Source organism: Nansenia antarctica, assembly GCF_963989245.1.
Source record: "Nansenia antarctica genome assembly, chromosome: 6".
Taxonomy (NCBI): Eukaryota; Metazoa; Chordata; class Actinopteri; order Argentiniformes; family Microstomatidae; genus Nansenia; species Nansenia antarctica.
The window spans coordinates 7653465-7681305 of NC_137676.1; the positions used below are offsets into that span (position 1 = coordinate 7653465).

Below are 27841 nucleotides of genomic sequence, written 5' to 3' on the forward strand. Positions count from 1 at the left end.
ACATACTTTTCTGCTTTTGTTTCCTTTGTGAAGCGACTCGAGTTCGGTTTCAATCATTACGGCGGGGGGGGGGACAGGGGTGACAGGGGGGATGGGGGACGGGTGGCGGGGGGGGGGGGACTAGGACAAGTGGCTGAGCATACACATCTCCAGTTGTGTTGTAATCACTCCGAGACAAGTGTGATAATGCTAGAATCTTAACGGGTTACATCATGATCAGAGTCCTCGTCTACAACCCCTCTCCAGAGGGTCTCAGAACCCTACATACTGTACAATCGGTTGCAGGATAATTTTTTCCATTGTCTGACGAAAGCCAAAGCTGGAAAAACATCAGTTATTAGTAGGGTTTATTCTGAACAGGCTTCAATGACGATGCCACCGTCTCCCCCCAGGTGACAGGTTGGTTGTACGGTATAAAGTGATTTCGATTTCACAACTCATTGGTTTTCATGTGGCTCTCTCACCATAACAATAACCGTTGGACACAGTTCCTGTGGATGCAATCAGCGCTGTGTGTTGTAGAGTGTACAGTATGGCTGTGTATCTGGATTCTTAGCCGCCCACACGGGTCAAAACTATGTGGAGAGGCCTGAGACAGCTTTTGTCTCCCACGGCAGAAGTCTCTCCTTGGCCCTGTGCGGTTTCTAGAAAAGAAAAGCTTTTCTCTTCCCCAAGGGCACCTCAGCTGAATGGCAATGGCCTTTGCCCTTTCTGTGCATGTCTGTCTGAATAGCGGTCTTCGGGTTGCTCTGTACCAGACCCGTCAGCAATTGTGTGTAAAAGAAAGAAATGCTGATTAACTCAATTTTGGATTTGTGGGTGTTTGTTTTTTGTTGTTGTCTTTGTAATGAAATGAAGTCCCATTTAATTTGGTTGCTGGATGAATGCCTTATAAAACCATGTAGCAAAGATTAAAAACTGGAAAAAAACTGCTAGAATAATACAGTATGTAAAACACGTCTGAATGTAAAAACAGATTAGGCAGTAAACAGATAATATCAGTCATATTTGTAAACAGCCTTTGTGAGAAGGTCATATGACAAAGTTTTGTCGCATGTAAAATTCATACGAGACACAAACAATGCATTCATACTCTGTTCCCTGGTTCTCAGCCATTAACAATAAGGCCCACGTCATTGATGTCATCATAACCAAAAAGAATGTGAAACGTGCAGATTAATGGGCTGTCTCGTGTTGCCACTAAGTATTAAGAAATACTGAGTATTTCTGTGTGACTAACATATCCCTACGGTCAGAGTGGGACCGCAACAAAGTTAAAACATTGTCTGAATGAACACAGCTTTGAGGTAATGTCCGAATCTTCCTGGCTCACATAGTTATCAGATACTGAGTCAGCAGACTAGGTTGTGACATCCAGCACCCTCTTCTCATGCAAATGGTGTCATGGCCAACCCTCTTGCTAATTTATAGCTAATTTGCCTCAGTCACTCCCAATTCAAAGCATCCTTAAGTCCTCTTCTTCAAGATTCCATCATAAAACTTTTTTTTTTCCTCATTGATGAAATCATCCCAAGAGTCACATTTCTTTGGACCGGTGTGAATGTAGATTCTGTGTGTCATTGTGATGGTGTTTGATAGTGGCACGATGAAGAGAGAGAGAGAGAGAGAGGCTTGGCAAGTAGAGAATGTGGGTGAGAAGGGGGGGCGTGAGGAGGTCATTAATAATTCATGAGCAGGGTGGGCAGAGAGCAAGTGACAGACAGAAGCTCTATTACTGTCTGACCACTCTACTCTGACTCCTTAGCATCCTGCTATCTGATTACACAAGGAATTAATCAGTTTACTACATGAACTGGACATTTGAATTGTGGATACATCTATAATAATAATAATAATAATAATAATAATAATATTTAGTTAAGTTATCGATCCACTGGAGAGTCATGGTGACGTGGAAGAGTGATCCCTGATTGGACGTTACCTGAAGGACTTTACATGTGAAAGGTACGGTAATAATAATGTTATAATAAGCTGGGAATGAAGGGTAATTACTACCACACAGGTATATTGTTGTGGTTCTCAGTTGGTAGAGCATGGCTTTAACAACGATAAGGTTGTGGGTTTGATTCCCGCTGGGACCATAATATATATGTCATAAGTCGCTTTGGATAAAAGCATCAGCTAAATTGAATATATATATATTGGGGCGATTTAAGGTGTTTTGAAGTGCATTCAAAGTTTTAGAAAATTTACTTTTGAATCGTTTTTTATATCTTACTTTTCCATTGATTGAAATCAGTCCTCTGGACATTCCTGTCTGATGTTAATTCAGAAGTACTATTTGATATTGATTTTATTTTTATTTGGTTTAGCGGGGGTCTGGGGGGCTACAGTATTCTCTAATCTAACAAACTCTGTCCTGCTAATACCTTATCGGCTACTTTTGTTTGCCTCAAACTGTGGAAAAGTTTTGTGGGATGGAGGCTCCTTTTTCAGAATGGCATAGACTGGAATTGAGCCCGGGGCTTGTGTTGGTGGATCTATTGTGTGACACAATGACAAAGAGACTATGTTAGAGTGTGTGACACTGCAGTTGGTAGAGTGGGACTAAGATAAATCATCGCCTTGTTGGGGACTGCATGGCATTTCAATTTGTGCGGGAAATTGCATTACAAAACAATATTGTTCCTTTAAATTTCCAGAAAAGTATATTGCTTAATCGATTTGTTGTTTCCACCATCCAATACTGTAGTTAAGGACATTTGGCAGATCAACAGGATTGCTGGAGGCCATCCTGCTGTAGCGATGGGGACACTGGTGAAATCCACTCTATTGCTGCTTTTATGGCAAAATCTGTCTGCTATCGAAATCCCACTGGAAAGTAAGTCAATAACACCCATTATGGTTGCTAGATGACATGAGTCGTGTTCATATACTGTTCAGGTTTTGATCCTAATGTGCTAGAGTGATTGATTCTGACTTCTCAACCTTACAGTCAGACAGCCTCCAACCATTATAAAACAGTCTGTGAAGGATCACATCGTGGACCCCAAAGACACCATGGTCATAGAGTGTGAGGCCAGAGGCAACCCCCAGCCCATGTAAGAACTGAGACATACTGAGCATTCTCTGGACTGTTTCAAAGCACACGAGAGTAACCCTAGAGTACATCATTAAAGTGTTATGACAGCTCTTGTACTGTATGACCCTGATTGTCATTGTGAATAAATACATTCATAATCATTAGTGACAAGTGTATAGTAATGTCCCTCCTAACACCTCTTCATCCCCTCTACCCCCTCATACAGTCTACTGTAAATAAACTAAAACCAAAATAATCATCTTAATTCTTCCTTCTTCTAGCATTATGACTGCCAATGGCCCCCTGGCCCTAGCATAGATTACTTTTTCTTCCGATGACTGACGGATAGATGATTCACTTTACTTAGACAAAAACGTATTTGTTGTAAGTCGCTTTGGATAAAGGCGTCTGCTAAATACCAAAAATGTAAATGTACAAATGTAGTGATACATTCTTCTTCTTTTCTTTTTTTTGCTTGGCACTTTTGATTATATGAATACATTCAATTCAAGTTTTTCCTGGAGGCGTAATGGGAAGTACTTCAACGTGGCTCGGGACCCTCAGGCGTCGATGCGCAGGCGCTCTGGGACGCTAGACATCTATGCCTGGAACGAACCCGAAGACTATGAGGGGGAGTATCAGTGCATCGCGTCCAACGAGTATGGCTCTGCATACTCAAACAAGATCCAGCTGCGCCTGTCGAGTAAGCTGAGACTTTAATCTGTTGTGACAAGTACTGCATATACCAAAGACACAGGCCAGGCCATCCACCTCACAGGCCATAATTAAGACAAGACTTAAGACAAAGCAAACAGTCAGACAAACAGTCAGACAAAAACAACAGAACTAGAGGTTCTGTAAGGAGAGTTTGGTCCCTGTTGTTGGAAGTGTAAATGACAAGTGGGATCCTTACTTGACTCTGATGTCACCCTATTGAAGTTGAGATTTAAAATGGTTCTGGTTTGGATTTGGTAAGAGCTACGTTTATGGTTAATAAGGTTAGGGTAAGGGTTTAGATAGATGGACGGATGGATAGATAGATAAATAGATAAATAGATAGATAGATGGATGGATAGATAGATAATTCAGGTGTTACTGCAGCTCAGACCACAAAACAACAATATAGATACAAATGCTAAATAAAGACATAATACAATAGAGATCTGGGACCTTATATACAGTAGGTAAGATTTAACATCCTTCAGCCTGACTCTGATCACCCAGATCGAGCCAGCCAGAGGAGGAGTTGTACAGTCTTGCAGATGGCAGAAAAGATCTCATATAGTGCTCCTTAGTGCAACGTTTAGGGTACAGTAGGGTTGTCCCAAGGAGCCCACTTAGCACCACTCTGTTTTGAAGTTCCTCCGTCTAACCTGGTGTGGTTCTGTGTCCCTGTCAGGGGCCCCGCTCTGGCCCAGAGAGGTGCTGGAGCCCGTGGTGGTGAGTGTTGGTCTCTCTCTGGTCCTCTCCTGCAACCCTCATCCTGGCCCGCCCAAACCTGAGACCTACTGGATGACCAGCTGTGAGTACCTCCTACATCACGGCAGCTATCAACTGTCTGTCAACTATCAACTGTCAACTGTCAACTGTCATTACTGTGTAACACCTAGACTAGTCCCATCGTCTACGTGCATCGTATTACGAGTCCCGTCATAAACAAACTGCAGAGTCACTACCTGTCTTCCGCCGTAGACTGAAGACCCATCTCTTTTTTTTTGTCTTACGATGACTGATGGCTTACTTTAGACAAATGTACTTTGGACAAAAAGCATCTGAACGTGCTTAATCTCTGAAATGTAAAATAAAATGTAAATGTATTAGGAAGTACTGTAACAGTATCTTACATCTGGTAAAGAAAGCAGATAAGCAGGTGGTTATATTAGAAAGATAGATAGAAAAAATTCCAAACATAATTTGACCAGGATATCTAAACACCTCATAATTCCATTCCAGGTTCATTCGCCAGACCTTTCAACTGGCCTCACCAGGCTCCTGTCCCCACCATGCTGCCTGTGAAGGCGAACCGCAGGGTGTCCATGGGGGTGAACGGAGACCTGTACTTCTCCAACGTCGTGATCAACGACTCTGCCACCGACTACTGCTGCAACGCCCGCTTCCCCTACAAGAATATTATCCAACAGAAGAGGCCCGTCGTGGTCAAAGTCCTAACAAGTGAGGTTTCTCACCTGTTACGCATGCACCCACGCACGCACACATGCATGCATAAGCACACACACACACACGCACACGCATGCACACACACGCACACACACACGGACACACACGGACACACACACGCACGGACACACAGATACACACACACACACTCACAGATACACACACACACACACACACACACAGACACACACACGGACACACACACACACACACACACACAGTCAGTACTGTCACAAAAACAATGTGGAATATGGTTGTCAGAGCTAATACAGTGTCCTGTGTAAGTAATGGGACAGTGAAGCATGTTTTCTTCTTTTGGCTCTACACTACGGAAGTCAAAGGTTTGGATTTTCAATCAAACGACCTCTATGGGGCTAAAGTAGATTCCAGCTTTTATTTGATGGTATTTGTGTACATATTTGTTTCCCCATTCAGAAATTACAACACTTTTTATGCCTAGTCCCCCTGTTTCAGGGTGCCCAAAAAACCAGTTCGCCTACAGAGCCCACAGGTCCACAGAGGACGCCATCGCGACGACTCTCCACTCCACTCTATCCCACCTGGAGAGGGGAAACAGCTACGCAAGACTGCTCTTTGTGGACTTCAGCTCTGCCTTCAACACCATCCTTCCAGACAGGCTAGTGACCAAACTACTAGACCTGGGACTTTCACACTCTATATGTGCATGGATCAAGGACTTCCTGTCCGACCGCCCCCAGAGGGTGCGGGTGGGCTCCCACACCTCCACAGCCCTCAGACTCAGCACTGGGTCCCCCCAGGGTTGCGTGCTAAGCCCCATCCTCTCCAACCTCTACACCTACGACTTCACCCCCGTCCACCCCAGCAACTCCATCGTAAAGTTTGCAGACGACACCACCGTGGAGGGCTGCATCTCGGGGGGGGACGAGGCGGCGTACAGGGATGAGGTAGAGCAGCTGAGCAAGCTGTGCAAGGTTAACAACCTGCTGCTGAACCAGTCAAAGACCCAGGAAATCATCGTGGACTTCAGGAGGAAAAAATCTGAGGTCCAGCCCCTGCTCATCGACGGAGGGAGTGTGGAGAGAGTCTCAACCCTACGATTCCTGGGGGTGCACATACAGGATGACCTGTCCTGGAAGAACAACACAGCAGCCATCATCAAGAAGGCACAACAGCGGCTCTTCTTCCTGAGAGTCCTCAGGAAAGACCACATCGGACAGGAGATGCTGGTGGCCTTCTACCGCTGCGCAGTGGAGAGCATCCTCACCTACTGCATCTGCAACTGGTTCTCCAGCTGCACAGCCGCAGAGAGGAATGCGCTACAGAGAGTCGTGAGAACGGCCCAGAAGATCACCGGCGCCCCCCTCCCCTCTCTGGAAGAGCTGTACAACACACGCTGCCTCAGGAAGGCCTCCAAGATCTCCAGAGACCCATCCCACCCTGGGTACGAACACTTTGCTCGGCTGCCCTCGAACAGGCGGTACAGGACCATGTTCGCAAGGACAAACAGACTGAAGCTCAGCTTCTACCCCAGGGCCATCCAGGCCCTGAACACAGCAAAGACCTAGGTTCTGGGCCCTGGACAGTCTGGACGGATTGATGGCAGCTGCTGGATTGAAAATCAGGTGTAGTGCTGAGGCACAAATGTGTACATTTCAAGCCTGCAAACTGCGACACTTTAAATGAATGTGCAATAACACTATGTGCAATATGACAACCCTAGGGTACATAAGGTTGCAGAGAATAGGAAATGTTAGAATAGGTATAGCATAGCATAGAGTACAGCAATAGGTTAGAATAGGTATAGCATAGCATAGAGTACAGCACAGTGTTTTATTTGTACAGTATAGTATAGTCGATAGTGTACATATATAGCCTTTATTTATGTAAACCAGCTCCTTTACCTTCTTGTTTTTTTTCAGTTTTTTTTTTCTTTCCTAGCACCAGGGGAGCCCCCCCTCCCAAATTTCGTTGTTTGGTACCTGTACTATATCAATGACAATAAAGACCATTCATTCATTCATTCATTCATTCATTCATTCAAAAGTAATGGGACGGATTTATGAGAAGTCAAAAAGAAGCACTTTTTCGACCCATTTCAGTTTTCTACCGATTTACCCCACCAGATTTAAATCTGAATATTGACTTGGCCAATCAAGAACTTTCCACTTTTTGGCCCCCGAAAAACTCCCTATTAGCTATGGCAGTATGTTTTGGGTCATTGTTTTACTGTATGAAGTATCCAATGAATTTTGGAGACAAGATTTTTCATCTTGCAGACAAGATGTTTCTGTACACTTGAGAATACATTCTGCTGCTGCCGTCAGCACTTACAACCGTCAATTAAGACAAAGTTAGTAAGTCCTAGTGGCAGCTTTCCATGCCCAAACCCCCTGCCCCATGTTTCACAGATGGTGTTGTGCAAATCTTGGGCAAATCCTTTTTTTCTCCAAACTTCGAGTTGTAGAGCCAAAAGACGAACAAATGCTCCACTGTTCCATTACTTACACAGGGCTGTACATCGTGTAAGTATTGCATTGCCGTAGTGTGCATCGGAAGGCAAGGGATGTTACGCTAACTTGCCAGTACTGATTGGCTCTTTACCCTTATTAAACAGCTGCCTCGTACAGTGGCTCCACCCCCTCTTTGCTCAAAGCTGTGTGTTTTTAGTTACCTCTCTAAGCATACTTACGGACTACATATTGTTTTATTTCAGACTATCCCTAAAATGACTGATCATGACTTAGTGCAGTGGTGAGTTTGTCCTCTGCTCCTTTTCTTTTTCATTTTCTATACAACCAAAGTTACACCCCCTCTTCTTTAACACTCTGACCCCCTCTTTCTAACATTGACCCGCCTGGACAAAATGTGTTCTGACTCCTGTTGATTTAGGCAGAGGAAGGTATGATGCAATCATCTATGGCCCACAGGGTATAGTCACTAAGGTCAATCCCCCACCACCACCGTATACAGTGTCCTCCACAATTATTGGCACCTCTGGTATTTAAAATAAATTAAAACACTTTTTTCACCCTTTTGGTGAATTAGCTTAATGTCACAAAAATGACAAACATCCAACCTTTAATTGAAGTAGATTTATTTAGAGAAAAATGTGGTTTTGTTAGAAATATTTCTTGCTGACAGATTTATTTTACTCAGAATAAGTTTACTTTTACAGAATCTGTGCATTTCCCAAGGAGCCTGTTTGCTTGAGGTGAATCGCTGTTCGACATCCTCTGGGTTGTAGCCCCGAGGCTACGGTACCGTTTCCCCGACAGCAGTAGTCGGAACAGTTTTTGATTTGGATGGCTGGGGTCTTTGATAATCTTGAGGGCCTTTCTGACACACCGGTCGCTGTAGGTGTCCTGGATGGAGGGTAGCACACAACCGCTGATCTTCTCGGCTGTCCGCACTACCCTTTGCAGCGCTTTGCTGTTTAGGGCAGTGCAGTTCCCGTACCAGGCAGTGATACAGCCTGTCAGGATGCTCTCGGTTGTTGGTTCTGAAGAAGGCCCCCCAGTATCTTAGGCCCTAAGCCAAACTTTTTCACTGGCTGAGATGGAGGCAACGTTGTGCTTTTTATCACCACTTGGTTGGTGAGTACATCCCAGGTGAGGTCGTTGGTGAGGTGAACCCCCAGGAACTTGATGCTGTTTACCCTATCCACAGCAGACCCGTTGATGGTGATGGGGTCATGGTCTTGTCAGCGTTGAGAGCAAGGTTATTGGCCTGGCTGTAATGAGCCAGATGGTCAACCTCACTCCTGTAGGCCGCCTCGTCGCCGTCAGTAATCAGGCCGATCCCTGTCGTGTCGTCGGCGAACTTGTTCACCGTATTGAATTACTTGGATGTTTCTATTTTTTTCCAGTGAGACATTAATTATTTATAACCCTTTCTACTCATCTTTACCAAGGGAGCCAATACTTGTTGAGGGCACTGTATCCATATCTACTTGAACAGCCATTGGAAAGGGGCGGCTGTGGCACAGGAGGTAGAGCTGCCGTCTAATGACCGCAAGGTTGGCAGATCGGCTGTTTGAGCCCCAGCTGGCCACATGTCCTTGGGCAAGACACTGAACCCCAAATTGCTCCCAGTGAGCGGGCCAGCGCCTTGCATGGTAGCTTGCCGCCATTGGCAAGGCAAGGCAAGGCAAGTTTATTTGTATAGCACATTTCATACAACAGGGGCAATTCAAAGTGCTTTACATGCATTATTTAAAAAAAAATAAAAAAAATAAAAAAATACAATGAATAAAAGCAAATATAAGAAGTAAATAGATAAAACATTTAAAAAGACAATAGTTAATGGAAAAAAGACATTGATAGAAGTGTTTGTGTTTAATCATATCCCTCCATATCCCTCTACATCCCTCTACATCCCTCTACATCCCTCCACATCCTTCTACATCCCTCCACATCCCTCCACATCCCTCTACATCCCTCTACATCCCTCTACATCCCTCCACATCCCTCCACATCCCTCCACATCCCTCTACAACCCTCTACATCCCTCTACATCCCTCTACATCCCTCCACATCCCTCCACATCCCTCTACATCCCTCTACATCCCTCCACATCCCTCTACATCCCTCCACATCCCTCTACATCCTTCTACATCCCTCTACACCCCTCTACATCCCTCCACATCCCTCTACATCCCTCTACATCCCTCTACATCCCTCCACATCCCTTCACATCCCTCTACATCCCTCCACATCTCTCTACATCCCTCCACATCCCTCTACATCCCTCCACATCCCTCCACATCCCTCTACATCCCTCTACACCACTCCATATCCCTCCATATCCCTCCACATCCCTCCACAAGAGGAGCATAAGAAAATAAAAATTACAATGAATAAAAGCAAATATAAGAAGTAAATAGATAAAACATTTAAAAAGACAATAGTTAATGGAAAAAATACATTGATAGAAGTGTTTGTGTTTAATCATAACTGGTGCAAAACATGAAGGTTTTTAGCTTAGATTTAAATATTTTAAGGGTTTGGGCCTGTTTGATTTCTTCAGGGAGTTTGTTCCAGGAGCATGCAGCAGCATGACTGAAAGCTGCTGCACCGTGTTTTGTTTTTACTCTTGGAATTATTAGCTGATTGGTCTCAGCTGACCTTAGGGACCTTGCGGGAATATAGGGTGGGAGGAGATCTGATATGTATTTTGGTCCAAGACCATTTTGTGATTTGTATGTAATTAGGAGGATTTTGAATTCAATTCTCTGAGAGACTGGTAGCCAGTGCAGAGATCTCAGTATTGGTGTAATGTGTTCAAATTTCTTTGTTTTTGTTAGGACCCTAGCAGCGGCGTTTTGGATGAGCTGCAATTTACGAACAGCTCCTTTAGATAGGCCTGTTAGTAGACCATTACAATAATCAAGTCTTCTCGAAACAAATGCATGGATGAGTTTTTCAAGGTCTTGCTTGGACATGAAACCTCTCATTCGTGTTATGTTTTTCAGGTGATAGTAGGCTGATTGAGTTATTGAGTTTATGTGGTTGTTGAAGTTTAGATCGGAGTCTAGAATTACACCAAGATTTCTGACCTGTTTTTTACTGTGAAGAGAGAGAGAATCAAGTTTTGCACTGACTTTCGATCTTTTGTCAGGTGCACCGAATACAATTATCTCTGTTTACAATTATCTCTTGTTTAGTTGGAGGAAGTTTTGGTGTATGAATGTGTGTGTGAATGGGTGGATGAGAGGCCGTTGTAAAGCGCTTTGGATAAAGGCGCTATGTAAGTGCAGTCCATTTACCATTTATTGAAGGTGAGACAAGCCTCTTCCTCCTGGATCGTTAGAGTCAACTCTGAGTTGTGTTGTGTTCCCCCCCCCAGCCCGCATGGTGGCTGAGGCCGCCCCCACCCTGCTCTCCCCTGCTGGCTCCTCCAGCACCCAGATGGTCCTGCAGGGGGAGGAGCTGCTGCTGGAGTGCATCGCTGGTGGAGTGTGAGTATGCTTTCTGTATTTTGGTTTTATTTCTTTTTTTGGAACAGTGTCCTTGAGTCTGAGAAAAGAGCTTAAATAATTAAAAAAATAAAATCTATTATTATTATTATTATTATTATTAGCCTAAGTGGCTAATGTCTAATGTGCATGTGCAAAACCTGGTAAAATTGGGGCAAAGTCTGCCATCTTTACCATAATATTTCTAATAGACGCAAAGTCGGCCATCTTTACCGTAATATTTCTAATAGACGCAATGAGAAATAATCTGATGGGAGTTCTGAATACTGGGTCTAGGGTTTTCCATGATATGCAATACATTTTCAGGCAGAAAACCTCTAGAATAATTCAAAAAACAAGCTACAATAAAAAAAGAATGCTGTACAGTATGCTGTAGAGTTGTGAGGTATTTTCTGCTCTGCTTAGCACCATTTGCTCAATTAAATTGGGGCCCTCAGCCTTAAGAAGTCACAGTAGTCTACTCTTAGAAAAAAGGGTCCCAAGGGAGTTCTTTGGCAGTCCCTCTGGGAGAACCCTTTGAAGAACACTTTTAGTATGTAGAACTAATTTGTGTAGAACTATGGAAAACGATCTACTTAAAACCTAAATCCCCAAATCCCCAATGTTTATTCATTGTTGCCATGAAGGTTAAAGTCTTTTTTAAAGTGTATTTCCATTTGTTGTGTTCTTGCAAGATATTTTAAGAACAAGCAAAAGTGGTGGCTGGAGTTCAACATGTTTTCTTTACTTACTCAATCACAGGGTAGGCTACAGGGTACTAACACATCCTACTCAAGTGCGCCCCTAGAGGACACTCCAATAGTGCACTCAATACAATGCTATTCAAGCAAATGTTTTTCAGGATATAACCCCATATAAAGGTAGTGTCTGTCGGGTAACTGGTCAAATTGCCCTGTGATGACCATACCGGTGTATGTTTGATTTGTTTTAACCATATTAGTCCAACCCCTTACATCACATGGACCAAAGACGGAGAGGAACTGTCATTGACGAACAACATGAAGGTGAAGAACTTCAACAAGCTGATACAAATCCCTAAGGCCTCATTTGATGATGTGGGTGAATACCTCTGCACTGCCACCAACAAGATCGGATATATTGAACACACAATAACTGTCAGAGTCAAAGGTTAGGCTCCTCTTCAGCGTCTTTCCATCACACCAGCATACAGAGGAGTATAGGGGGACATACTGTATTCAAGATATTAACTCTCACATAAAATGTATACATTTTATCTTTGACCTGAACTTGACATTTCACTAATTCATTCACTATTAGAAGTAATGGCCCGTTTGCTATGAACCATCTGTGCGTAGTTTATTGTAATAATACATTAGACTTATAATAGCGTTTTTCTAGACGCTCAAAGACGCTTTACAAACTGAAAAGTAATAGTAGTGAGTAGTAATAAAAATGTTAAAATAAATAACTACAAAATATATATATATGTTTTTTGCATAACTGATATTGTAGTATGTTTTTATACGTATTTGACAGCGGCTCCCTTCTGGTTGGAGAAGCCCAAGGACCTGGTGCTGTCCCCAGAGGCCAACGGGAAGTTAGTATGCAGCTCTGACGGCATCCCCCGGCCCACCATACGCTGGTTCATCAACGGAGAACCAATCGAAAGTAAGCACCTACTGCACCTACTGCACCCTACTACTAACTGTAGGGTGAATTCGGATAATCTGGGACATTGGCTAATGTGGGACACCTGTGTTTATTTTCTGTTCTAACAACATCTACTAGTCAACAGGACTTATACTATAGGTTTAGCATGGATGTCATGTGACTGAAATCATGACTAGACTTTTGTTTGAACTAGAAATAAACACACCGAAGCTTAGGTGTCTCACATTACCCAATGTCCCATTCTTACCTGAATTCACCCTACCTACTGTACACTGTTTTTGGTAGTTCTGTAAAGTACAGTAGCATGATTCATCTTACTTACAACAACAACAGGTAAACTGTGGCCCCGTATCCACATTTGGATATTGACTTCCGCTGGGTCATAAGTCCCATCCGCTACACATACTACATAGTATGAAAATGGTGTATTGGCGACGCACACTACTTAGTATGCTAGTGTGTGGGTTATAGAAGAGTCACAGTACAGCTTTACCATTTAGCAGACACTTTTATCCAAAGCGACTTACAATTAGAGATCACAGGGACAGGATCTCCCTGGAGTAACTTAGGGCTAAGTGCCTACTCAAGGGCACACTAGTGGTGGTGTTCCCCAGGTGGGATTTGAACTCATGACCTGCTGATCACACTGTATTGTCCATCTCCATCTCCTTGCTCCAGCTGCCACTCCGGTCCCTAACAGGCAGGTGTCCGGGGATAACCTGGTCTTCAAGTCAGTGAACGTTGGGAACACTGCTGTCTACCAGTGCAACGCCTCAAACCAGTACGGCTACCTGCTGGCCAACGCCTTCGTCAACATCCTGCGTAAGAGACCTCATTATCCTGGAGAGAAAATAATGTGACACGGTCTGGTGATTTGGGCCACAAGTCGGCAACCAATCGAAATGTTCAGACTTTTATTTTGAAAAACATGGAAATACATTTCAATGTTGTTGAAAATCATGACACAAACTCGCTAGTCAAGCCAAAACACAGCAATGCAATGGATTCGGTGAGTAATCCCCACTGCTACCTGGTTAACTATAACGTTACTTTACATTGTTAGCATGCAGGCTCACAAAACAAGCTGTGTTGGTTAGATTAGCGAGTGTGTCATTGATTTTCAACAACAAAACATTATTGATCGAACCATTTCATGTCTGTCTTCTCGGTGTGTGAACTCTTAACCTAGCAGTTATTGTGGTTTCTCTGTTTGTGTAGATGCAACGCCCCGTATACTCGGGCCCAAGAATGAGCTGATCAAGGTCGTAGAGAGCGCCCGCTCCCTCCTGCACTGCCGGTACTTCGGCTCACCTGTACCTGAGATGCGCTGGTGAGGCCGGGTTCATCAGAATCAGAATTCTTTTATTGACCAAGTGTATTTGCTCATACAGGAAATCTACTTGGTGAGGTTATGATGGTCTTCCCCAAAGGCTGCTTTTATTAATACCTCATAGGACTATAATAAGCATGTGTGTGTGTGTGTGTGTGTGTGTGTGTGTGTGTGTGTGTGTGTGTGTGTGTGTGTGCGTGTGTGTGCGTGTGCGTGTGCGTGTGTGTGTGTGTGTGTGTATGCGTGTACTGTATGTGTGTGTGCGCGTGTATGTGCGTGTGTGTGCGTGTGTGTGTCTGGACAGGACTAAGTATGGAGTGGGCTCTCTGGATGGGAGCCGCTTCAGAACCCACAGCAACGGAACTCTGGAGATCAGACGGACTCGCATGGACGACCAGGGGACGTACGTGTGCATAGTCAGCAACATCGCAGGACGGGACGAAAACCAGGTCAAATTAGAGGTCAAAGGTGAATAATCCCAATAATACTTTTATTACAACATCTGCAGAGGTGAAGATCTAGGCTTGTGCTGTAGATGGTTTAGTAAGAGATAAGGTAAGATTTTATAGTACATTTTAACCATTTAGCAGACGCTTTTATCCAAAACGTCTTACGGTCGCCCTGAGGTAACTTAGGGCTAAGTGCCTTACTCGAGTCAAAGGCACACTAGGTAGTGATGTTCCCAGGTGGGATTTGAACTAATTTGAACTCACCTTCTGATCACCAGTCCAAGTCACTATCCTCTAAGCCACCACTACCCCCAATAAATGTTTAAAAAGAAAGAAAGAAAGAAAAACAGTGTCTGCTGTTAGAACACAACACAACAACAAATAACAATTGCACACTTCCCATCATGCAACACAGCACAGTTAGAGAACGAAACAGTACACAGTACAGTCACAATTAATAGAGTTACTGGGGTTTGCCTCTGGCTGACTCGCCATTTCGGGCTTTGATGCACAGGGGGACAAAGGAGTTGTTAAAGCGGTTAAGCCTACACCTGGGGGGTATTCCATCAATGTCGCTAACGGAAAAATCCAGACTTATTTTGGATAAATCCCGCGGGACTTATCAAAATAAACACAGATGGTTTTGATAAATCTTGCGAAATGTATCATAATAAGCCTGGATTTTTACTTTAGCAACGTTGATTTAATACCCCCCTGGGGACTCTGAAGCGTCTACCTGCTGGAAGGAGCTGTGGTATCTACTCTTTCTTTCAGAGCCCACCAAAATCCTTCAACGGCCAAGTAATCTGAGAGTCCTCCGCGGTGCCGACATCCGCTTTGAGTGTAAGGTGAAACACGACGTCACCCTCACCTTGACCACCACCTGGATGAAGAACAAACAGTTCCTCATCATAGGCTGGAGGTGAGCCTTCGCACTTAACACAACGTAACCTTTATGCCCTATTTGCAATATCAGGTGGTTTTGTCATTGGTTTTTAGTTGTTTTTTTTAACCTTTTTTTTTTTATTCAAAAAACAAATTTATTCAAAGAACATTAACCCTAACCCTAACCCACAACTTAAAGGAGATTCATACACAATTACACTCATTGTAAGTTGTATACTGCTATGCTAGTACAAACACAAATATACCATAAAGAAAGCAGCACATCCGATAATACAGCCTTCATATCACCAATGATTTAACCTTACCGTCGTTGTTTTTCCATATATGATCGTACTCACTTCCTGGTACCTGGTCACCAGTAATATTTCCTGTTTGTGATCTTCAGGAATTCATTGGATGAATCGTCTCTTGTGATCACCAACGTCAACAGAGGTGACGAGGGCAACTATACCTGCATCATAAAGACTGAGATGGATTACAACACTGCCTCTGCCCGCCTTATGGTGATGGGTATGACACAGACACAGACACACACACACATACATACACACATACACACACGCACACGCATGCACGCACGCAGGCATGCAGGCACGCACACACACACACACACACACACACACACACACACACACACACACACACACACACACACACACAGTCTCTTCCATCGGACATGTAACCTTAAAACATAAATATTGTGTATTGCAGAAACCACGATATTCATGATATAAATGTATTCTATCCATTTATGTTCATCAAATGTAATTATCATAATCAATAATCATCAATCGACTTCTGTTCCTTACACACACACACACACACACACACACACACACACACACACACACACACACACACACACACACACACACACAGTCTCTTCCATCGGACATGTAACCGTAAAACAGAGATATTGTGTATTGCAGAAACCACATTTCATGATATAAATGTTCCTCAAATGTAATGTTCATAATCATCAATCGACTTCTGTTCCTCCCAGACCGTCCTGAGCCCCCCACTGACCTGCAGTTATCAGACCCGTTTGAGCGCAGCGTGAGACTCACCTGGGTCCCGGGAGACAGCAACCACAGCCCCATCAGAGGTAGGAGCCCTGCACGCCTGTCAGTTCACCAAATAACCAACACTCAAGTTCAGGGGGGATGAGGGGGGATGGCATCCCCCCCTGAAATAAAAACGGTCAAAATCTTCCCCCTTCTAAAACTGCCCATCCCCCCTTTCCATCCCTTATGTCATTTTATCAGTGAACGTGGTATTACTGCTATTTCAACATTTAGTTTTGCGCATTTTGAGTCAAATACTGTGGGCGAGGGGGCACGCACACATGCAATGACATTTTTACCAAGTCACTGACACTGAAGTCACTGACACGTCACTGACGCTGTGGGGATGCTAAAATTGTCCCCATATGATAAAATCCACCATCCCCCCTGATTTCCTTTTACAACTTGAGTACTGCAAATAACCAACAACATGGCGCACTGCCGAATGCGTTTCGTTGCCTCTGTACTTGTACTCTGCCAATGACAATTATATTCAATCTGAATCTGAATCTGAATCTGAACCTTGGGTCGACCCCAGACCGTTGTTAAAATGCATCGTCGGGTTGTTTTGTTCATTTCTGCATCCTCTGGCCATAGCATTAGCATAATACAGTATGTATGTGATGAATCATAATCAGTGCCTTCTTCATTGTAGTTGTTGTTTTGTTGTTGTTGTTGTTGTCACAGAATACCTGGTGCAGTATGATGAAGATGACTGGTTGCCTGGCAAATGGAGAAACTTGTCAAGCTACCCTGGAAACCTCAACTCTGTCATCTTGCAACTGTCGCCGTTCATCAGCTATGAGTTCCGGGTCACCGCCGTCAACGCCATCGGGGCCAGTCGGCCCAGTCGACCGTCCATGCGCTTCCAGACCAGCGGCGCACGTGGGTTAGATGTTTGTGGCGTCGATTGACTTGTCTGAGTGCAGTTTCGTCTGATTAATGATGGTGGATATGGGCATTTCATTGCTCATTGCTTTCGTTGTTCATTTCATTGAATTGTTGTGGGCTGCAGTAATCACTGACATTTACATTAACATTTTTGGCATTTAGTAGACGCCTTTATCCAAAGCGACTTACAACAAATGCATTTGTAAGCAAGTTAATCGTCTATCCATCAGTCATCGCAAAGAAAAAGAAATCTATGCTAGGGCCAGGGGCCATTAGCAGTTATAATGCTAGAAGAAGGAATTAATTGTTTCGGGCTGCAGTGCTCACTGACAGTGGAGGTTGTCATTCTTCCAAATGATAGACTATGATACTCACAATGAAAGTTGTTGTCTTGCTACACTCAGCTCCTGATGCCATTCCGAAGAACATCAGGGGAGTCGGCAGCTGGAGAAACAACATGGAGATCAGCTGGGAGGTGATGCACTTTTAAAGCTGTTATTATGTTCAAGAGATGAATCAGAATCAGAAACAGAAGATGATGAAGAAGAAGAAGAAGAAGAACTTGATTAAGTCTGTTCTAGCAAACTTGCGTCAAACATTGAATGACTGTCATGATGTAGAAGAACAATGGTACTCCTGGTCCTGGAGAACTGCAGTGGGTCCAGGTTTTTGTTCCAGCCTAGTGCTTGCACACTGATTTAAACTAATCAACTGATTCAGATAAGCTGAATCAGGTGTGTCAGAGCTGAGCTGGGACAAAGGCCCGTAGCACTGGATCAGGGCTGGGCATCACTGATGTAGAATGTATGCAAAGCGCATTGAGTCGCGTCTTGTGAGAAATGCGCTATACAAATAAAACTTGATTTGATTTGATTTTATTGTAAACAATTAGCAAAACAAATGATCTACGTATACAACAGTCAAAATCAATAGTGATGTTTCTGTGTATACAGTTTGTAACAGTTACATGTACTTTATTTTTTCTTATTTATATATATATACTGTATATATTCCCCAAATCAGAACCAACCACCCTCCCACCACCCCTAAAATAAATAAGTAAATAAGATGTAAGGTGTAGCAAAAAGTGGTCAGAGAGGATAAATAAATAAACTTGCGTAGTAAATGCAATTAGCTCCAACAAATAGACCGTCGAATGAATAAGAATGAAAAAAAAAAGGGGCGGCTGTGGTTCAGGAGGTAGAGCTGCCGTCTAATGATCTCAAGGTTGGCAGATCGGCGGTTCAAGCCCCGGCTGGCCACATGTCGAAGTGTCCTTGGGCAAGACACTGAACCCCAAATTGCTCCCAGTGAGCGGGCCGGCGCCTTGCATGGTAGCTTGCCGCCATTGGTGTGTGAATGGGTGAATGAGAGGCCGTTGTAAAGCGCTTTGGATAAAGGCGCTATATATAAGTGCAGTCCATTTACCATTTAATGAATGAATGTCTCGTGTTGTGGAACAGCCGCTGAACAACCGAGAGTGGAACGGGCCCCACCTGAAGTACCTGGTGTGGTGGAGGAGGAGAGACTCGCGGGAGGAGTGGAAGAACGGCACCACCAAATGGCTGAGATACTACATCTACGACACCGACACCTTCACGCCCTACGAGATCAAGGTCCAGGCGACCAACGACTTCGGTCTGGGCCCAGAGTCGGACGTGGTCATCGGCTACTCTGGGGAAGACCGTGAGTACCGTCACAACCACCTGCCTAAAACAGAAGAGAGACCCGTTTTTAGTGATCAGCACTAAAGTGATCCATGTACCTATGGAAACGCAAAACATGGCTGAAATAATCAACATGACAAACACCAGCACTTAACACTTTTTAACACCCTTTTTTCCTCGGTCTTCCCTGTGTCTCCCAGGTCCACTTGACGCCCCCACCAATCTGCGGGTGACCAAGATAGAGAGCACCAAGGCGAACGTGCACTGGGACCCCGTGCCCCGCAGCTCCCTCATGGGGGAACTGAAGGAATACAAGGTCAGATGACTGGGAACCGTAGGGGCGTCTGGGGTGGCTGTCTGGGGGGGGAAATGGCCTACTAATTATTCAGAATCAGAATCAGATTTTTTAATATATATTTATATTTATTGTTATTATTATATGTATATATATATATAATTATATACATATTATTATTTCTTCATTTCTTTATTATTATTATTATTATTATTATTTATTTATTTATTATTATTATTATTATTATTATTATTATTATTTTATCACAATCATAATTATTTTTATTGCCAAGTATATTCGCACATACAGGAAATTGACTTGGTGTGGTACAGGAAACCACACCGAGTCAACAGGAAATTGACTTGGTTTGTTTGTGATAATGCATTTCATTATCTGGTACTTGTACTCTGACAATGACAATAAAGTTGAGTCTAATGGCATGCTGCATTCTGCGTCCTCTCCTCCTCCCAGGTGTACTTCTGGAGAGACAGCAGCCAGCTGAGGTGGCTGAGCGTCAGCCGGGCGATGAAGTCGAAGGCCTTCCCGGCCTCGGGCCCTCGTCTCTCCGGCGTCCTGCCAGGCCTCTTCCCCTTCAGCAACTACAGGATGTACATAGTGGTGGCCAACAACCGCTACGAAGGCCCCGCCAGTAACACCATCCAGTTCTCGACACCAGAGGGAGGTAAGGGGAACGGCAGCAAGGTGATGTGTCAATAATTAGCTGAGGTAAATGGATCTGCCGACCTTGCGATCAGTAGACACCACGAGCTCTACCTCCTGCGTCACAGCTCACGTCACTCATTTCCTGACAAGGGTGGTGAGAAAAAAAAAACTGGATGTTTTTGAGTTCAGGTCACATGAACAGGACAACATCCTGCCTGCATGGCCCTAATGACATTTCTCCCCCCGCCAAAAAAATAATTTCCTGTCAGTTGTGTTTCTGTAGCCAAGTGAAACCACAATGTTTACTGCCAAACGTGTACTTTTTGTCCGCTGATCTACTGTCTGTCTGTCTGTCTGTCTGTTTGCTTGCTTGCCTGCCTGCCTGCCTGCCTGTCTATCTGTCTGTCTCTCTGTCTGTCTGTCTGTCTGCCTGTTGGTCTCTCTGTGTGCCTCCCTGCCTGCCCGCTCGCCTGTCCGCCCGCCCGCCCGCCCACCCGTCTGCCTGTCTGTCTGTCTGCCTGTCTGTCTGTCTGTATGTCTGTCTGTCCGTCCGTCCGTAGTTCCTTCTGCTCCCAGATCCTTCAGAATCCAGCAGAGACATCTGGAAACCATCTATGTGGAATGGGACACGCCTGCAGAGCCCAACGGCATCATCACTGGATACAAACTCAAATACCAGACAGGTACAGTACAGACTTACACCTCAGACAGGTGAGCTAAATGACCCCAGAGTACATTAGTCACCTGTAAGTCACCTGTAAGTCACCTGTCTATAAACTCACACATCCTTATGGCTCACTGAGGTGTGTACTCAACATGTGTCATTTTTTAGTGTACCTTTTTTGTAATGTTTTTAATTTTTTTTGCACATTGCACATACCTCTTTTTGATATAGCCTCTATTTATACGTCTGTACATACCATACTGTACATAGCTTCATTAACTGTATATATACCTATCTACATTAGTCACCTGTCTCGAAACTCAGACATCCTTATCCTTATCCTTAGGGACTACGGATGACAAATTCGCCTTCTGGCTAAATCTGGCGTATTTACATTTTTAATGTTCATTAATAGGCATTGTCCCTTTACAAATAAACCAAACTAAACTAAACAATGACTCAGTGAGGTATGTACTCTCTCTCTCTCCGTAGTCAATGCAACCCGGGGAGAGGAGCTGCGTGTGGAGGAATTCCCCCCAAACGTGACTAGTTTTGCTATCCGGCGATATGACCGCTACACTCGCTACAGATTCTCCCTGGCGGCGCTAACTAAGCTGGGGATAGGGGAGTGGTACACAGAGGAGTCACCTCATTATACCACTGAAGGTGAGACACCGTGGGACAACAAGAGCCATGGAAAGCCCATGTCTAGCATATTTCATTGTGCTATTAATCATGAAGATACAGAGTGCTTTGTAATCAAGTGTGCATGTGTGTGTGTGTGTGTGTGTGTGTGTGTGTCTGTGTGTGTGTGTGTGTGTCTGTGTGTGTGTTTCTGTGTGTGTGTGTGTGTGTGTGTGTGTGTCTGTGTCTGTGTCTGTGTCTGTGCCTGTGTCTGTGTCTGTGTCTGTGTCTGTGTCTGTGTCTGTGTGTGTGTGTGTGTGTGTGTGCGTGCGCGCGTGCGTGTTTCTGTGTCTGTGTGTGTGTGTGTGTGTGTGTGTGTGTGTCTGTCTGTGTCTGTGTATGTGTATGTGTGTGTGTGTCTGTGTCTGTGTCTGTGTCTGTGTCTCTCTGTGTGTGTGTGTGTGTGTGTGTGTGTGTGTGTGTGTCTGTGTCTGTGTCTGTGTCTGTGTGTGTGTGTGTGTGTGTTTCCATCCAGTGAATGCCCGGGAGCAGGTGGACCTGTCCACCCAGGGCTGGGTCATTGGTGTGATGTGTGCTGTCGCTCTCATCATCCTCATCCTGCTCATAGTCTGCTTCATCAAGAGGAGCCGAGGGGGGAAGTACCCAGGTACCGTAGCTGCTCCCCTCTCCACTCACCTGTTCCCCTCTCCACTCACCTGTTCCCCTCTCCACTCACCTGCTCCCCTCTCCACTCACCTGTTCCCCTCTCCACTCACCTGTTCCCCTCTCCACTCACCTGTTCCCCTCTCCACTCACCTGCTCCCCTCTCCACTCACCTGCTCCCCTCTCCACTCACCTGTTCCCCTCTCCACTCACCTGTTCCCCTCTCCACTCACCTGTTCCCCTCTCCACTCACCTGTTCCCCTCTCCACTCACCTGCTCCCCTCTCCACTCACCTGTTCCCCTCTCCACTCACCTGTTCCCCTCTCCACTCACCTGTTCCCCTCTCCACTCACCTGTTCCCCTCTCCACTCACCTGTTCCCCTCTCCACTCACCTGCTCCCCTCTACACTCACCTGCTCCCCTCTCCACTCACCTGTTCCCCTCTCCACTCACCTGCTCCCCTCTCCACTCACCTGCTCCCCTCTCCACTCACCTGTTCCCCTCTCCACTCACCTGTTCCCCTCTCCACTCACCTGCTCCCCTCTCCACTCACCTGTTCCCCTCTCCACTCACCTGTTCCCCTCTCCACTCACCTGCTCCCCTCTCCACTCACCTGCTCCCCTCTCCACTCACCTGTTCCCCTCTCCACTCACCTGTTCCCCTCTCCACTCACCTGTTCCCCTCTCCACTCACCTGTTCCCCTCTCCACTCACCTGCTCCCCTCTCCACTCACCTGTTCCCCTCTCCACTCACCTGTTCCCCTCTCCACTCACCTGTTCCCCTCTCCACTCACCTGCTCCCCTCTCCACTCACCTGTTCCCCTCTCCACTCACCTGTTCCCCTCTCCACTCACCTGTTCCCCTCTCCACTCACCTGTTCCCCTCTCCACTCACCTGCTCCCCTCTCCACTCACCTGTTCCCCTCTCCACTCACCTGCTCCCCTCTCCACTCACCTGTTCCCCTCTCCACTCACCTGTTCCCCTCTCCACTCACCTGTTCCCCTCTCCACTCACCTGTTCCCCTCTCCACTCACCTGTTCCCGTCTCCACTCACCTGTTCCCCTCTCCACTCACCTGTTCCCCTCTCCACTCACCTGTTCCCCTCTCCACTCACCTGTTCCCCTCTCCACTCACCTGTTCCCCTCTCCACTCACCTGTTCCCCTCTCCACTCACCTGTTCCCCTCTCCACTCACCTGCTCCCCTCTACACTCACCTGTTTACAGATGAGGTGTATTGCTTATAATATTATAAAATATGATATTATATATATATTGTACAGTACCAGTCAAAAGTTTGGACACATTTTCCCATGAATGGGAAAGTGTGTCCAAACTTTTGACTGGTACTGTAGGCTATATATTATATATGTTTGTATATATTATATTCTAAAATATGATATAACATTTTTTTTAAAGCGACATTATCCAAAGTGACATTCAGTACATGGTTCATTTCCCCCGCTATGTAAACTATGGAAAATAATTACAGCATTCAGTAATTGTGTTATTGTAAACATGGACCCAGATATAGATCCACTCTATTCACTAGTAACATTATTCATGTAGTTGTATTATTACATGTTACTGCTTGTGTTACATGACTGCTTGAGTCACATGACAGAGTATTTAATTTTCAGTACGGGACAAGAAAGATGTTCCAATGGAGGCTGTGGATGATAAAGACCAGGAGGGGTCATTTGACTATCGGTAAGTATTAACACTAGAACAGCTGTGCCTTTTTTACCTACTAAAAGACAATGGTCAAGCTGCTATTTACACACAACGACCACTAGTTGGCCGCTTGTAAATTAGCCCGCTTCCTACACAGAAAAACAGCAAAATAGCTTTTTTACTAGATTATCCTGAAGTGATTTTGAAAATGTAAGGATACTGGGTGGTAGAACGCACATATCCAGGAAAAGTCATGAAAGGAGGGTCCTGAAGTTTGATCGAGTGCAAAGATATAACATTTTTCTTTACTCACAGGGGTCAAATGGCTGTTCTAGTGTTAACACATCAACAGAGAGAGAATCTGAATGTTATGCCAGTGGAGGAGGCTGAAGTACATAATAATGGATCTCAAATCTTAGTGAAGTGTCTAAACATTATATATAATATATTCATATATTTAGCTAAATGGAATATATTATAAACATACCAGAGAGTAAGGGTTAGGGTTAGTTGTTGGGGTCAGTGACCTACAGTCATATGGGAATACCAGTATAATACTATTGCATGGTAATAATACTGAACTGTGAAAAATGCCATCCCATTTCCTAACAGCACTTTACCGTTGTCATGGTTACAAAGTATAATGGTACAAGTAACACTCTAAATTTGCTCTATACCTATGTAGTAACATTGTTGTTACTAAATTGCTATTCAACAACTTAGACAGTTAGTTTCCCAAGAAATGACAGTTGTCACCACATGGGTAGAGAGCAACAATATGAAGTTTTACCTAACATTGTCATTATTCCTGATAACTCCCCTATTCTGTCCATTTTCTGGCAATTTTAATTTATTTTTTGTCTCTGAATTTTCATCTTCTTTTTGCATTGGACTACTGAAGGTCACTTGAAAGGTATGAAAGGACTAAACATTGACACCATTCACATCGTTTCTACAGTATTATTCTGCATGTTTCTTTTCACTTTTATATTATCTTTTGACTTATTACTGATAACCTGATCAACTGTTTCTCTGAGGCAGTATAGAACATATTCAGAAAAGTTCTGTGTATTTCTTTCCAGTATCTAGACTTTGCTGAACGATGTTTTAAGTGTTATGATTAAAGAGTCAACATTAGAGTACATTTTACAGCAATGTTTTGCACTGCAGCTCTGACACAAATCTCACGCAGCCTGTTTCAATGTTTCAGGATAGCCCGTGTGTCAACCCTTCCCTATAGCAGACGGTAGGTAACACTTTTGTGAAAGTATTGTTAGATGTGAGGAAAAATGTTCAGTTATAACAACTATTACAGGTAACCCAAAATGGTCACACGTTGTCATTACATAAATGAAGCTGGTGTGCATACACCAAGTGGAATATCGGTCCAGGGCTTTTTGAAAGGCTAGTAGCAGGCCATACAGTGTAGTGTAGTCTCTGATACAGTGTCATGCAGAAGTAATGGGACAGTGAAGGATTTTTTCTTCTATTGGCTCTATATTCCAAAAGTTGGGATTAGTTTAGAAATCAAACAATTACTATCAGGTTAAAGTATATAATGTCAGCTTTTATTTAAGGGTATTTTTGTACAGAAATGACACTTTATATTCATGAATGTATACATAGTCCCTCTATTTCAGGGCACCAACAATTGTCATGACAGGGTTTCTGGTTAGTCAGGTGTGTTCTGTCACCTTTGTGCAGGCATAAGAGAGCTGTAATGTCTAGTATTGATTATAAGCTTTGCCTTTGCGTCTGCTATTGATGTCTGTCAACATGAGGACCAAAGAGGTGTCAGTGAAAGTAAACGAAGCCATTAGTAGGCTGGAAAAAGATTTTTTAAAAAGCCGCCAGCCATTTAGTAGCAGCATAGCCTCTGAGATATATTTCCCCTTGGTGGTCCTCTGTGGCTCAGTCGGTGGAACATGAAGCTAACAATTCTTATGTTGGGGGTTCGATTCCCGCTGTGACCAAATATACAGGAAAAACATACACTCACTGCAATGTAAGTCGCTTCGGACAAAACCGTCAGCTAAATGGAATATATGATATTATCATTTGTTCCAGGGAGGATGAGAGCAAGCACGTCCAGAGAGGCCAGGCGGCGGTAGAGACCATGATGAAGCGGCCGGCGGACAGTGACGACGACGGGAGCCTGCTGGACTACGGCGAGGGAGGGGAGATCCAGTTCAACGAGGACGGCTCTTTCATTGGCCAGTACGACGGCACCAGGAGGGACAAGGACGAGAGGGACGAGTACAGCCACAGTGAGAGTATGGAGGCCCACTCCCCTATGAGCCCCATCTACTCCTTCGCATAACCTGCCTCTACAACAACAACAACAACAACAACAACTCAGCAGCTCTTACGAACCTATTGCACTGGCTGTGCCCTGTCTGTGTCCCCTGTGAATGCCATCTGCACACCAGTTCAGTAAAACACCCTCCACAACAACTCTACTGTAGCCCAGCAGCCCCCCCCCCCCTCCTCTGAACTATCATGTAACTGATCAGATGGGCATACTCTGAATCCCCTGTGAATGCCATCTACACCACCTGGTGGAGGCTGGTGGAAGTAGAAATTGGAGGACGGTGCTCACTGTAAACGCATGGAATTGTACGTGTTTGATACCGTTCCTGATTTCGTTCCATGAATTACCCAACGAGCCTGTTCTCCGATTTCTACCTCCACCTGCCTCCACTGACACTTAAAAACCTTCCACAACAGCTAGGGATCAGGAATGACTATATTGGTGCAGTATTCAACCAGTACCCCCTATGAACTACTGAATACCACTAACCTCTAAGGACACTCTACTCTATGTGCTTCCAAGCCAACCAAAGGTCTTCTCTTCAATCCGGGCACGTAAGCTGTTGAAGCCTTCAGTAACGTTTGCTGGTGTTCTTCTTCTGGGTTCTGGCATGCATTGACATTGGGGTGGCAAATGCAACACAGCAGCAATTGAACCAGAAGATGAGAGAGCAAAAACATGGCAAAAACACGGCAGCATGTACATGGCATGTTATGTCTGTAGTGTCTGTGATCTGTTTATGTATGTGCGTTCATATGTGACAGCAGCTGGTGAAAAGGGGGAAAGTCGGCAACCAACCAGACTTTAATTCGGAAATATGTAAATAAATGTCAATGTTGAAAATCAATGACACACTCGCTAAGTCAAGCCAAAATATTGCAATGCAATGGATTCTGTGGGTAATCCCCACTACTACCTAGTTAGTGTAGAGTAGTGGGGATTACTCACTGAATCCATTGCATTGCAATATTTTGGCTTGACTAGCGAGTGTGTCATTGATCTTCAACGTTGAAATGTATTTACATATTTCAGAATAAAAGTCTGAACATTTTGATGGTTGCCAACTTGGAATGGAATGGAATGGAATGGAATGGACTTTATTTGTCATTGCTACAGTACAGGTACCAAACAACGAAATTTAGGAGGGGTGGCTCCCCTGGTGTTAGGAAAGGGAAAAAAACAACACATTTTAGAAAAAAGCATAAAAGCATAAAATCACAGGAAGGTAAGGAGCTGGTTTACATCAATAAAGGCTATGTACACAATCCACTGTACTATACTGCACAGATAGTCAACTAGGGTTGTCATATTGCACATTTTTTCACATTATTTTAAAGTGTCACAGTTTGCAGGCTTGAAAATGTACATGTTTGTGCCTCAGCACTAGCTGCCATACAATCCGTCCTGACTGTCCTGGGCCCAGAACTTAGGCCTTTGCTGTGTTCAGGGCCTTGACGGCCCTGTGGTAGAAGCAGTCCTTCAGTCTGTTTGTCTTAGCGGCATTGTTCCCGCTTTCACCAGCTGCTGTCACATACGTGTACTATTTGTACTAACGGAGAGAGGTGTTGTCTGCGCATCAACCAGAGAGAAAGAAGTTGATGGCACAGCTAGTTTATCATGTTGATAAAAGCATTGACATTGTTAAAGGGCCGTTTCAAGTTTCAAATTGTGCCTTTTGGCAGATGCCTCTCAATAATATGACGGTAGAAGAAAATAGTAGAAAATAGACCTATACTGGAGAAAACTGTTTCATTCATTTTACTCTCAAACTCAGCGGTTTAACATGGATACAACTGCAGGGGACATTTTATGTTTCAAATTGTTCCTTTCGGCAG

The 27841-nt window shown here is 44.4% G+C and overlaps 1 protein-coding gene across 1 annotated transcript; it reads left to right on the forward strand.

Moving 5' to 3' along the window:
- Positions 1 to 2766: 2766 nt before the first annotated feature.
- On the forward strand, positions 2767 to 26015 carry nfascb (neurofascin homolog (chicken) b; the record flags this gene model as incomplete). Its single annotated transcript, XM_080533559.1, has 25 exons — positions 2767 to 2842; positions 2957 to 3062; positions 3556 to 3746; positions 4443 to 4565; positions 4997 to 5215; positions 11048 to 11159; positions 12118 to 12305; positions 12675 to 12806; positions 13488 to 13631; positions 14028 to 14139; positions 14444 to 14607; positions 15363 to 15510; positions 15880 to 16004; positions 16498 to 16599; positions 17246 to 17443; positions 17854 to 17924; positions 18913 to 19135; positions 19317 to 19432; positions 19883 to 20093; positions 20635 to 20757; positions 21231 to 21404; positions 21898 to 22029; positions 23662 to 23731; positions 24888 to 24941; positions 25763 to 26015. The coding sequence occupies 25 exons, from the start codon at positions 2767 to 2769 to the stop codon at positions 26013 to 26015; spliced, it is 3567 nt and encodes a 1188-aa protein (XP_080389685.1).
- Between the last annotated feature and the right edge of the window lie 1826 nt (positions 26016 to 27841).